The 13449-nt window shown below is 47.5% G+C and overlaps 4 protein-coding genes across 4 annotated transcripts; 2 read left to right on the forward strand and 2 right to left on the reverse strand.

The window, feature by feature from the left end:
- The first annotated feature begins 77 nt into the window (after nucleotides 1-77).
- Nucleotides 78-4336, forward strand: PHATRDRAFT_43055 (predicted protein). Its single transcript, XM_002176834.1, has one exon. It carries the CDS (start codon nucleotides 153-155, stop codon nucleotides 4272-4274), a length of 4122 nt encoding a protein of 1373 aa, XP_002176870.1. The 5' UTR covers nucleotides 78-152; the 3' UTR covers nucleotides 4275-4336.
- Nucleotides 4337-4392: 56 nt separating this feature from the next.
- Nucleotides 4393-6634, reverse strand: PHATRDRAFT_43056 (predicted protein; the record flags this gene model as incomplete). Its single annotated transcript, XM_002177366.1, has 1 exon — nucleotides 4393-6634. Exon 1 carries the CDS (start codon nucleotides 6520-6522, stop codon nucleotides 4393-4395), a length of 2130 nt encoding a protein of 709 aa, XP_002177402.1. The 5' UTR covers nucleotides 6523-6634.
- A 333-nt stretch (nucleotides 6635-6967) lies between these two features.
- PHATRDRAFT_32195 (predicted protein) lies at nucleotides 6968-8210 on the forward strand (the record flags this gene model as incomplete). The annotated part of the gene is made up of 2 exons (XM_002176835.1): nucleotides 6968-7545; nucleotides 7880-8210. 2 exons carry the CDS (start codon nucleotides 6968-6970, stop codon nucleotides 8208-8210), a joined length of 909 nt encoding a protein of 302 aa, XP_002176871.1.
- Nucleotides 8211-8765: 555 nt separating this feature from the next.
- Nucleotides 8766-13280, reverse strand: PHATRDRAFT_43057 (predicted protein; the record flags this gene model as incomplete). The annotated part of the gene is made up of 5 exons (XM_002177367.1): nucleotides 8766-9209; nucleotides 9281-10040; nucleotides 10118-10366; nucleotides 10431-11622; nucleotides 11727-13280. 5 exons carry the CDS (start codon nucleotides 13278-13280, stop codon nucleotides 9017-9019), a joined length of 3948 nt encoding a protein of 1315 aa, XP_002177403.1. The 3' UTR covers nucleotides 8766-9016.
- Nucleotides 13281-13449: the final 169 nt, after the last annotated feature.

The raw sequence follows: 13449 nt of genomic DNA on the forward strand, positions 1-13449 counted from the left end.
ATCGGAACGGACAATCCGGTCCACCACCATCACTTTTTGCCGCAGGCTCCGAACAAAAATTCATTTCTTCTCGCATACGTTTGGGTAGTTGTTGGCAAGTCTTGTCCATTGCACGCTGGAAGTACCTCTACGCGATCCAGTGAAAGGATATCATGAAGCGCCATCATCGACAGGTCGAGGAAGACGATGAGCACGAGTCCGCTGAAATGGACGTGGACACGGAGGAAAAGGTGGAACCGGATGAAACTGACCAAGACACGCATAGCGAAAGTGACGAGGACGACGCCGAAGGAGATTCGCAGATCCAGCGCCAACCAGTCGCAGCGAACCCATTTCTCGATGCCTTTTATGGGCTTTCATCCGTCAGTGGAAAGGAACGCGCTCAGGCGGCTCAGGTCATTCTCCATCATGCCTTGGTGGGCCCCGATGCCAACGCAAAAGACGCCGCGTACGCGTTTCGACGCCTTTTAAATGGGTTGTGCTCCGGTCGAGCGGCGGCTCGTCAAGGAAACGCAGCAGCTCTAGCAAAGTTTGTGATGATTGCGACAATAGAGGATAAGCTGGATGCCGTCCAATTAGAGACCTTGAAAGAAGGAGAGAAGTCTGTCTCAAGCCTGCTGTATCTTCGGAATCGTCTGTTGGCGGCAACCAATCCCAATGAAACACCCGGACGGCGCAAAGGTTCTGAGGAAAGAGATTATCAGTTTGGAAGGTTGTTTGGAATAATGGCGATTTTCCGCAGTGGTGTGCTCTGCCCTTCCAAAGAAAACAAGGCAGATTTGAATGATATTTTGGTTGTTGCTACTGGCTTTTTGACTGATCTAGCCAATCTCTACGAGTATAAAAATTGGATGCGTGAGCCAGCTGCACACGCCATTGGAACAATGTTGAACTCCTACTACGCTGTTTGTCCAAAGGACAACAAAGCGGTCAAGATTATTGATCATTTGGTGAAAACCTTGTCCACTCTGGAGCTCTTGACCAAAGGCGATGTCCACTTTGATGACGACGATGATGACGAAAAACCGTTGTACGCAAAATACTCGGCGGAGCAGGTGGCAATCGTCGCTCACATACAAGCGAACGTTCACTTACACGGGGACGCGCTCCCAAGCCCGCTCGACCAACCGATATTGACGAAGGATACCATTCCACTCCTTGCAGGTGCTCTTAGCGAAGTAAGCTCGGTCACACAGCCCCGAATGCATTTAGTCTGGGATACAATTTGGATTCTTTTGACTGAATCAGCTCCAGACCAAGGGACACAGATGGTGGACCTCAGGATACCGCGCCAAAGTGTGCCGGTAGGTGACGATAGTCTGCACGATATCCTTGAGGGCCTTTTTCGATATGTTGTGATCGAAAAGTTGCTTGGACTTGAGAATGATGCAGGATTTGAAAACGGCAAAACGACTCACGAGAGGCGTGCGTTGGCGTTGTGTATTGTACGCAATCTAGCAGGTGCTGAGTTTGTATCGTCAGTTTCTGGACGGACAGTGCTGAACATGGAAGTGCAATTGCTCGAGGATATCGTTCTCACTACGGTCTTGGTGCAGCGACTCTTCGTAGATGTTATATGCGCTGGAACTGTGGGTGGCAGCAAAAAACAGAGCGAGCACATGCTAAAACCGCTGTCTCTGCAAGTCCTGGATTCTATTTTAGCTTCTTTCTCTGACGATTTCAGAAGCGACATGGTAACCAGGCGCTTGGTGGTGGTCAGAGCATTCCTGGACTGCGAACCTCGCTTCGACACTCGAACGAAGACGACGTTTATCGCCGACCTCTTAGGCATTTTATCATACACAACGCTAGATGCAGGGCGAAGGGCTTTGTTAAATGAGTTCGTCTCCTATTTGGAGATCAAAATTGCCCGTGCCGCAACAGACGCAAAGCTCGGCGTGTCAACGTACGATGCTATTGGATTTGTAGACTGGTTGTTCGGGGTTGCGAAAGTTTTCCTTCGAAGCGAAATTGCAACCGAAACGACTGCCCGCCCTGAAGTTCGTCGCATTATTTCGTTTCTGTCGGCCGCTGCCTTTTTTGATTGCAAATCATCGACCGTCGAATTCTCAAAGAATCGACTGACGACTAAAAAAAAGGGGAAAAAACGATCACCAAATCTTGATGAATCGGTGAAACATCCTGTCATCGCAGCTGCCTCACTATTGAAAAATGAGAGAATCGGCCTTAACGATTTCATCCCGTACGATGTGAGAATTATTCTCTCCGCGCGTTATTACTCTCTATTGGCCGATATTGTCGCGACAACTCTTCGCTCGTCAGACAGTCTGAAAGAGAAAAATGTGTTGGATCAATTATCGGACACAATTGATGGAATACATACTCTGGTATCTATGGGAGTGCACACCTTTGGCCTTGCAAACAAGGAAGAAGGGATGGAAACGAATGATAGCCCAAATGATATTGTACTCAATTTACGCCGGAAAGCTTACAACATTCCCGCAAAATCGGAAAAACCTTCAAAGTGTGTAACGGCTTTTGCAATTCTTGCATCAACGCTGTATCTCCATCTGTACACTTCAGGTCGGCCAGCAGATGTTCTAGCTGACGATGATCTTGATGCTGATGATGGCAATGATCACGAAGAACTTGTCGAAGCCATTGCAGATGTTTCTCACGTAGCTACGTTGTTCGAATCAGGCTGCAAGGAAGGCGATTACCCGCTTCGGAGCCTGGCAGAGTTGTGCGCCAATTTGCTTTCTTCCCCTTTAAGCTTTGGAAGTAACAGTAAGGGTGCTTCGCCAAAGATGATCCGTGAAGTAGTGAAACTGTGTTGGACTGGAGGTCTAGTGCACTCGGCTTTGTCAAAGAACAATGTTCTCGATTCCCAAGTCATGGCCATCCTTCTTGGAGGCATAGGTGTGACCAGCGATAGTATAGGGGAAGATATGAATTTAGACGAGGAGGAGGAAGACGACGATAGCGATTCTGAGAGCTCCGGTGATGATATCAGCACTATGTCAAAAAAAGAAACTCACGCCCCAGACGCAGAAAACGTTGGAGATTCAGTCAGGTTGGAAGAAATAAGTAATGAAGAAGAAGAGGTGGAACTCGACTCTTCGAACTTACAATCCCTGCTTGAGGAGGAGAATGATACAGATGTGGAGCTAGAGCACCACGAAGGGGCTGACGCTGCACTTGCAAAACTCATTCTGCTGCGCCAAGACGCTCGTAAGACAGGTCAGCAGGCCAGAGAACGACTCGCGATTGCTCAGTACCAGCGATGCGTTCTTCTGCTCGAGACGGCCGTTCTTGGTAAACCTGAAGGTTGGGGTAGCTTGTTACGGACGAACGGTTTGTTGAATACTATTGTACCGTTGATACAATACAGAAAGGCTTTGGAGAAAGACATATTGAAGTCAACCGACAAAGGGTCCCTGGCGCGGACGGGAGAAAAGCGCTCGTTCATGGACAAGATCACATCACTCTTGAAAATGAAAATTTATAAGGTCAGAACTTCGACAATAGAATGGTCAGAGGACTGTGATCAATTGGAGCTGGCAACTTCCATTGCGACTTGGCTGCTGTCAGAGATAAAAAGTAATTCGACCAAGGAGCACAAATCATGTTGCAGCGGCGGTTTGATGTTTGTTTTGAAGGCTCTCAAAACGTCTGAAGATAAGCTTACTCTTGCGGGGATTTTCAGTACTGCAGTGGATGAATGGTCATCAAAAAAGTCTACACGACTAGAATCGTCTTTCTTCGAGCAATTAATCCAAACCAACCCAGTGATTGCGCAGTTATGCTTGGTCGAGCCCGTTTGTAGAGCGTCACTATTCGCCCGATCGGCATATCTTAAGTCGGAAGGATTCAGGCTCATGGCCCTTCTCTACAACCTCAACATCAATCCTGGATTGTCTTCCAACGAAGTGGCAGCACTGAATGGGCTAGACCTAGCCTCTGGCAGCTTCTTTGTTGCTGTGTGTGCCGCTTTACAAGATGAGGAGATGAAAAAATCGAAGCGAATCAGAGAAGTTTTGAAAAGCACTGAGAAGGTCCTTGCTTATTGTTCAGCAAGGGTAGACTCGTCTGATAACATTGGAAAAAAAGACACGATGGAGCTGCGCGAGCTTTTGCGTCGACTAAGAGATGACAGTGAGAGTCATGGAATCGCGAAGGTTTGCACAAAGCTCGTCGACGACTTTGCTACCCTTGTCGAGAAGCTTGATACGAAAGCGGAGGCTAATGAGGCCGCGACCAATATACAGAGCAGCATTTCAAAGAAGAAAAAGAAAGGGAAAAAGAAAAAGTAAACATACTGTAAGAAGGTATGCCTCTTCACATACACTAACTTTATTATATTTAAACCACTCTCAGACTAGATCAAAATCCACAAACCACCAACGAACCCAAGAACTGTATTAAAGGATTTCAATGAACTCTGAGATCTCTTCTGCGATTTAATATTGATAGCGTGTCTTCGAGTTCGATCCAAGTAAAGCCTTTTGCACGAAGCATACTCAGCGCTTCTTCGTATAGGCGTTCGTCTGCAGTAAATGTCGCGATTGTCAAAGGAGGCGATTCTTCTGCTAGGCCACACAAGGCATCCCCAACCTGTCCAAGGTGACGAGCCTCCAGACACATAAACTTAACGACATCAAGGAGACGCAATGCGGCGCTAGGAAGAGCAGAGGTCCCAAAAATATCAAGAATATCTCGAGAAAGAGTCAAAGCTCCTGGTCGCATTAGGTCGGGCGTCATTCCATCTACATCCAAAGCCACCATAAGAAACTTATCCGCAACCGAAGCAAGAACACTATCGCGCAGAACCTCCGGTGCAAACATTTCGATGTCCTTTGTGCTGTTGCTAATTCGACCAGTGTATACCAGGTCACAAACACGTAAAAGGACGCTCAGCAACCTTTGAGTCTCTCCCAAATCAACTGACACTTCACTAGCATCAACCATTTCGACACCTTTAAGTGCCAAGAAATGCGGGCATCGCATCAGGTAGCTAGCAAGCTTGGCTCGCTCCATCAGTAAAGATTCTACAAAAGCTTTCCTGAATTCTCCGATTAAAGCATTCTCTAGATTCTCGACCGAGATCCCGAAACGACGAAGATCCTCGTCGCCATTCAGTGTGATATCACCATGGCTTTCAATCGGAAGCGATAAAACGCTTGTTACTAGGTGGGTGCCATTTATCAGCTCGATCCATTCCAAAATGTTAGTCTCCAAGTCCTTATCGCTCGGCAGCGTCCGCTGAACTAGCAGACTTTGTAAATCTGACGCGATTTCTTGCACGGTATCGAGAAAGTACATACACAAAGGTGTCGCTATCCGATTTAAGTATGGCCCAGAAAAAGAAAAAACCGCGGCCTTGATTCGCACCGAACGTATCAGCGCGGCAAAGCTCTCAGCTTGTGGGGCAACGAGTTTGTTAGCACGTATGGTAGTCTGTTGCGTCAATATCGTAAAGACGCGCTCTCGTTCACGCTCCAGCCACCACGAAAGCAACTCTTCATCACCGGCTACAAATATGTCAATTAGACTTAGTAGACGGGTCGATAGCCCCTGTGGTACCAATTCCTGAAGGTCCGCGTCAAAGCGAATCAAATGCTCAATGGCATCACAGAGTGTGCTAGGCTTTGAAGCAGGACCCGCCACGTGTTCATGTCGGAAAAATCCGCGTTCGCCGAGCACCCATTGCACTATCCGGACAAGCTCATTGAGAAAGTTCACCATCCACGAAGAGGCTAGGAAAGGCGCTAAACCTCGATGGAGCAGCTCCCATGGTCCCCCTTCAAGTACATTGTCGCGCACATACAAAATCAGCCATTCTGGGAGACGATCTATGCGCATGGAAGTCGGGCGGTCATCGGACGCTTCCAAAAAGTGAAAGCGAATTCGTTCCAGAATTGGTCCACAAATCTCCATCAACACTGGATCGAGCGCTGATACAGAACTAGAGTATCCGTTCACAGCATAAAGCACTTGCTGATGTGCGCTCTCAATGCGTTGTAAACACTCGCATATCCCTGCGATTGAAGTGAAGAGACTAGCTTCGGATTGGAATTGCTTGCGTTCCTTGAGCAATTTTTGGCAGCCTTCCTTTGAAGGATATTTGGCTTTCGATAGAGATCTCCTGAGGGAAACCGTGAGCTTTCCTTGTACGTATCCATACCAGGGCAGGTACTCCTCCTTATAAATTATATTGTAGAGAGCAAGTTTTTTGGTCGGCTCTCCCTGCCGGACAAGCACTTGCCCTAGCCTAAAGCATTTTTGTCCGTCCAGAACAAAATTATTGCTGCCATCTTCGCACGGCGAAGAACTTGCCCAAGCTGAGAGCTCACGCACAAAGGAAATCTCCTCGGCCTCGGTTTCGGCCATTCGGAGTCGTTTCAAAATTGATTTTTCGCCTCCTTCCTTCACCAAGAGTTGTTCCGAGTCGGGGTCGATATCATTTAGGTTGTCAATTTTACGAGTGACCACTTGTAAAGCACGCTCGGCCGACTCCAGCTCGGCTTGCAGGTACGAGGAGCCGGCAGACTTCTCGACCATAGTATTTCGACGATCAGAAAGTCAGCTTTTTCTATGTCAACAACCTGGTCTGCAAGAAGACGGTGGGTGAGCATCAATTCATCGCGTTTGTAGTACGACGAATAGGTTTTTATGCGAATGATCAATGTAACCTAAGGCAGATGTTTGCTTCTACGTGGTAAAGGTATCCCGGAGGTCGAACGCTGTTTTTTCCTTTCTACTGTTAATGTACGCTCACTGTCAAGAAGTGTAATCTAATGTAAAATCAGTGTTATTCCATACAGTACCGATACGGCGTCCATCCGTCCGTCCATCACCTAAGATAAAAAGAGGTGGTTGCTGACGTCGTGTTCATGGCTCTGACTGACAAATCTTTGGCGACCTTTTACTGTTAACAGAACGACACTTGGGTAGCAGTGCTTCGTCGAATTTTCCCAGCGTCAATATTCCATGGAAAGTGCTGACCATGGGAACATTGCCAACAATGAAACGAAGCCTTATGTCGATAGCAATAGCTGTATCGGTTTTTAAAGGCTCGTATGCGTTTGTGAGAGACCTTCAACAAAAAACTCCGACAAGGTCGGCTCGCCTTCGTTCGTCGTCGGCATTCGCGTCGCAAATTTCACGGTCGACAAATCTACAAAAGCCGGTGGGCACGCTGTACGGCATGTGGAGCCAGGATGAGGGATTACAAGGAAACGACCGATTTAAAGCGTGCGTTCCGTATTTTTTGCCTCTTTTGGACGGCGACCAGTTTGGCAAGTACATTTACGAGCGCATCCCTCCACTGGGCTTTCTGAACGACCTGTTCATAGGACCACTTGTCAACATTTACCATGGAATTCCTTTTTTGGGAGTGGGACTGTTCATATTATTGACGCTGGGTACAAGGTTTAATACGGATATGAGTCGAAACGTGCGTTTCAATGCACAACAAGCAGCCTTACTCGATGTGGCCCTCATTTTCCCTGAACTGATTGCAAGTGGCTTCCAAGAAGATCCGCTCCCACGTGCGCTGGTGGAACCATGCGCCAATTTCGTTTGGTATGTATACATGAGTGTGGTCGTCTACAGCGTCTACTGTAATCTGCGGGGCAAAAAACCAGATCAAGTACCATATTTAAGCGGATCAGCTGAAATGATGGTTGGACCCTTCTGAAGAAGAATTGGGAAACGGATGGACTCCCAGTGGTCAAACCATAATTCTAGACCAGAGAGAAATGGTATCTATCAGCTTTGTCCTAGTCAATGTCTAGAAGCGGCTGGTAGGAGAGAGACCAAGTAATCTCTTGTTGAGCGAATTTAGACACAGAACGTCGAAGCCAGGTGCTTATCCCTTTCACTTGACATCTATGCACATTCTAGAACAAACTTACAGTCTCATAAGCAGCAATCGTGGCAGAACATTCCTTGGCCATCGATTCTCCGATCAAGTTGTACACGACTCCACTTTTTTTTCGCCTGCCTTTTGTCGTCGTTTGGGCATCGGGGGCTCGATCACTTCGGGATCGAAGCCGCACATGAGAGCTTCACGGGCAAGTATCTCGTTCTGCAATTCCAGTCCATATCTTTCCTGCTCTAGCTTTGACAGCAAACGCATCATGGCGTTCGATTCCTCTTTCAGGCGGGCCATTTCGCAAGCCAAATCGCTTGCTTTTTCGTCGTTGGATCTGATGCTTTCATTTGCTTTTGTCATCGTTGCCCAGTAAACCTTTGAGAAGCTCGCTCGTTTTGGAAGATGCGTCAACTATCATGTGAGGTAAATACCACACAAATAACTCGCTATAGCCCAACGACCAAAATTCCATCTCCGAACAACGTCCGGCATTTGCAGTTCTGCGCGTAACCTAACTGTAAATGGCGAAACAAACTTGCAAAAAAGACTACGAAAAGGTTAAGGTCTAGAGAAATTTCTCTAACAATCTGCTGCACTATGTTCGGAAAATTCTACCATGATTTTACTGTTAGATGTAAGAATAAGCTCTACCGGCCCCTTCCTTACTACTGGGACCTATAATACACGCTAACAAAACACAACTTTGCCACCCTTCTTTCCAGTACTGTAATTATTCCTTCACTTGTTTCGTTCAAAGACTGTGCATTTCATTCCATTGTACTCTACATCTCCCTGCAAAAAGATCCGATAGGGTCTTATCTCGACTATAAACCCAGGTTATTTTGCTCTCTATCAGCCGCACACCGAACTGTGCTTCTCATGTGGGATTCATGGCTAGGAAATTTTGGATATAGACTTCTTCCTGACTAGTTCTAACAGAGGCGACTATCTATACATGTATCTTGATTTAGCCAGTCAGACTAGGTTGAGGATGACTATGCGGCAGGGCAGCTCATTCGCATTGTTTCACAAGGTAAAAGCATGAAATGTTGCTACCTAACTCTGGTAGAGAAGGATCTGAACCGGAATATGCTCTTCCCATCATTCAACCGTGAACAGATTATTCAAGCAGTGCTATGAAAGTATAACATGTACCAGACTTTCGCAGCAGTCATTGCTTCACAATGAGCCAAGGGATCTCACCGTGTCTGCTCTAGTTGTCATGGGGCGGTGTTGTGCTGCAATAACTTTAGGGTTGTTCAAAGCTAGTGCTTTTTGTCCAAAAATGCATTTACAGCCGCATCCCGAAGGGCATTGAGAATTTCTTTCAAACCAAGATTGTATATGTCCAACATGTCCGCCATGCCCACAGCTATGCGAAGAAAAATATGTAAGACCTGCAAAAGCATTACTTGCCGTCCTTCAAGAGTCTAGGGGACATACCTGTCGCAAACAGCAAATAATCCTCTGACGGCGTTGTCGCAGATAATACAGCGAAATGCATAGTCTTCGCAGACACGACAATAGTTGTAGCCCACTTCAGACTCACCTCCGCATTGAGGGCAAATGAAAGCTAGTGCAATCCCTGTCGACTGGTTATCACTATTTGTTCCTCCTACCGAAAAGACATCAAACGGTAATGCTCCAGACATATGCTTCCTTAACTCAGCACGAATAGAAAGGAGTCCCCAACAGTATAGAAGGCTACCATATCGGTGAATATAGGTATCGTATTTCACTTCTTGGTCGCGAGGAAGCAAATACCATCGGGGACGCAAAATATTCTGCGAGGAGTATCCGCCGCGCAGTACGCACACCAGTGTCGAGAGCATTTGTACATCTCCAAGTGACTCGTAATACTGGAAAATATTCTGAACCAGATTGACCCCTAAAGCCCCGCCACCTGGTCCGCCCCAGCCATCGAATGTGCTTCCTTTGTCCATCATCCTACCTTCGACCACTTGACACAAAAGGTCCCATACTTCTGCCTTTTCAAATTCGTCAGCTTTTCTCGAGACTTTAGCATTATGATCACAAATGGTTCTGATGCTCATCAATCCATGATCTTCGCCAAGATCTAGCCCAGCGTTGGCGACATTGATAGAATAAACACCAAGTTTACTCCGTCCTTGTCCCTCTGATTCAGGATGTCCCTCCATTTTCTCATGATTGCGGGTGCTTGCCAGAGATCGCCTTTTGGGAACTTTGGAAGACGTGGTTAAGAGACACTCTCTTGAAGCGTTTTGATCAATACAAAATCGTTTTCTTTTATGTACGTACGTAGAGGACCGTCTGGAGGCGACATCAAGCTCGGAAAAGACTTCATACCATCTTGTTGATGAGAAAAAAGCTTTTTCAGAAAAACCATAGACTCTTGCATACCGGGTCTGACACTGTATTCGCCGCCACGAACACCTCGTTCTTCCTCGCTCTGATGAATTCTCGACCGCGGCTGGGACGACATCTCCAATGATTTTTGACGAATAGAGTGTGGCAAATCAGAAGCCGACGTGACTTGATCGCCTCGTCCTGAAGAAAAGCGAAGAGTCAATAATTTGATACCTTGCCGGCCAGAAAGAGTCAACAAACTCACCAAAATCCTGGAAAGCAAGAGAGTCCAGGTGAAGGGGGCTCTCATTTCCCTGTAGAGCCAACAATGGATCTGTATTGCCCTCGTCTGAAGCAGTCGCTGTTGGCTTGGATAGCAAAAAACTAAGCGGCTGCTGAGGCTTCCATTCACCGAGCAGCCAGTTTCTTGCTAGATAGGCGCTTTGCTGGTTGAGAGAAATTCTATCGTAAGAAAATGTGACGTGCACCAAAGGGGAGAGCATTTCAGAGGATGCTCCAAAGCCCAGATCGATGAGTACAGCTTTTCTTTGTGACTGGTGCCCTTCGAAACTACTCTTTTTATTGTTGTCGTCCGCTGCTGGCGTAAGCTGTCGAGATTCGGAGAAATGCGCGTCATACAGATTCGTCAGTGCCTTCTCTTCGGCTTCGCCACTGGCGTCCAATTTAAGTACATCATTGCTATCGGAGGAACCATTTGAGTCTTCTTCAAAGAAGCTCTCACCGTGAACTCGAAAGCTAGTAGACGAAATATCCGATTCGCTGTGTTCACCCCATTGTGCTTCTTTAGCAGCTGTAGTCATTTCTACAAGGTCTCGAACAGTCCTAGGGAACTCTCGCTGTGGCTTCTCCTCCTTAAAGTGTTTCACCGAAAGGTGGTTGCGAGAGGTTGGAGATTGGCTGTTGACCAGCTTTGGAATAGAACGAATACGAACCTCGGATTTTTGATCGTACCATGTCCACATCTGTTTCACGTCACCGTTGCGATAGAGCGACAAACCGCCTATTCCTTGTCCAAAAGTTGCACCGCACAAACGAGGACAAGGAACTCGATCGGCGTCTATATCTCTTGTCACAACCGGAGTACCGTCCTCCTGAGTTTGCGGGCCTGAGATAATATGGGAAGACTTTGCGTTCGCCGGCAACGACTTGTTTGGAACTCCTGAAACTGAGGCATTTGTCGTATGAAACAAAAAAGGCGTTTCCATGTCAATGCCCAAAAGACCGCTTCCTGAAGTTTGAATAGATTGAACATCGTTTTTTTGAGCTGGTAGATAGTCGCTTGGTAACCGCACCAAGCGCTCAATCGGATCGGTCCAAGCTTTCGCCGCGTCTGTTACCATCATTTCCTGCTCACCTGGAAATACTCGTATGTGTGAGTGAGAGGGGAATAACGAACTGCGAGGATTGCCAATTCGTAATTCTTCGGTCAACTTTGACTGCGCTGGTATAGCCTCAGGTATAGACTTTACATCCCAAAAGCACACGGTGAGGAGATACCTTTTTTGTCGTATAAAATAGGCTTTCGAGAACAACAACTTACATGCGTGGTAACATATCCATTCTCAGTCAAGCTACAAAGGATCAATGTACTGTGCGCAGGTAGTGAAGCAGCGGTGCCTCCTATAGATGAAAGAGGATTGACTATGGCCAGCTCCGAGGCGCAAACATTCCCAAGTGTATCGGCATTTTCTACCGTCGACATAATACCATAGTCCGACCCTTCCCCTGCAGTAAAACTCACGATGCGTTTCATACTTTGGGTTCCTGTATCATTCGTAAGCTTCCAGAGATCAGCCTTCCACGAACGTAATCCTTCATTATTCGTAAGGCTCACCGTGAGTATACTATCTTCTGTCGGTATTGGACAAACCCGTGCGCATGCCAGGTTTGGCAGTGTACATTGTGCCGAGAGATGATAGTCCGAAATTTTCCCCAGCTCCATTGGCGTGTCTTGTCCTGATGGTGTATCCGTAAGCCATAAATTTTCCGACGCGTTGCCTTCGACTTCAGATACATCCTGGGAGTTCCCGGTTGTCTCTGACCAGACCTTTACTGTAGCGTCGCTGCCTGATGGTGCGTCGAGTCCCCATGCTACCCATCTCGCATTCTCGCTACTAAGACTTTTCCCCATATGTGCTACGCCCACTCCGGCATGACTGAATGCTGCAAAGCTGCTCAAATCGCCCATCGACAGGCGACTACGGTCAGTTAGGCGCATATCGAAGATCCGCAGCATCCCGGCAGCATCCAAGATGGCGCATTCGTTCTGCCCTGAGCAAGCGAGCTGAACATACGGAGCCGCAGTAACTAGATTCTTCCGAGATATCCCAAATCGTAAACTGGGTTTAAAGTGTGTCGAAGCCACTGCAGACTCTCGCAAATCCCATATACAAGCGCTCTTCGCTGTCGAAGCAGCTAAATATGGGGCATTGTTCGTCACGGGTTGCCAGCATATACTTGTAATCGGTGGCCGAGCAGCTCCTGTGGTACCATCGTCGATCTCAAGTCGACCCCACAAAGGGCTTAAACTGTGACCGCTCACATCCCACACAAGTACACCCGAACCTCGCGCAGCCGCTAAGTAAAATGATTGCGATGAATCTGGTTGAAACGAAAGCGAGCGAACGCCGTTGCCGAGAGTCCGATTTGTGCTATTGAATCCGGTAGCATGTTTAAGCACGAGTAGCGGTTCATGGGGCTTTGATACGCGGAATACAGCGACTCCATGTAGCCCAGCAAGCGCGCCTAGCGACGTAGTTCCGGTCAATTCTGTTGGAGTCCGTCGTAGTAATGTAGCCGAGGCAGAGGAAACGCCACGTTTCCCGGAAGAGCTTTGACTCTCGGAGTACATTACCGGAAGAGGAGGCGAGCATGCCAGAGCTTGAGGCTGGAAGGAACTGTATCGAGCGATCGAAACAAGCCTGGACCTCGGATTTCTTTCTGTCCCGGTCGATGGATCGGGATCCAGGGAAAAGCTGTCGCTACCAAGGTAGCCATCCGACGAGCCGCTTCTCAGTTCCGGAGACGGCGGCAGCTGCGTGTGCGAAGCTATTCCTGTAAACTCCATCTGGAAATCATACGAGGAAGAATGCATATCTTTGAAGGTTTGTTCTACTAGTCCCAGTCATCAACAGGAGCTTCAAAAAGGGTGGTACTCGCACAGACAACTGGTGAGATGGATCCCGTTCACTCAGGAATGATTATAGGATTTCTCCCCACCAGGTGGTCAACTACATTGATTACATTATTCATCTCATCGATTA

Source organism: Phaeodactylum tricornutum, chromosome 1 (genome assembly GCF_000150955.2).
Source record: "Phaeodactylum tricornutum CCAP 1055/1 chromosome 1, whole genome shotgun sequence".
NCBI classification, from domain to species: Eukaryota; Bacillariophyta; class Bacillariophyceae; order Surirellales; family Neidiaceae; genus Phaeodactylum; species Phaeodactylum tricornutum.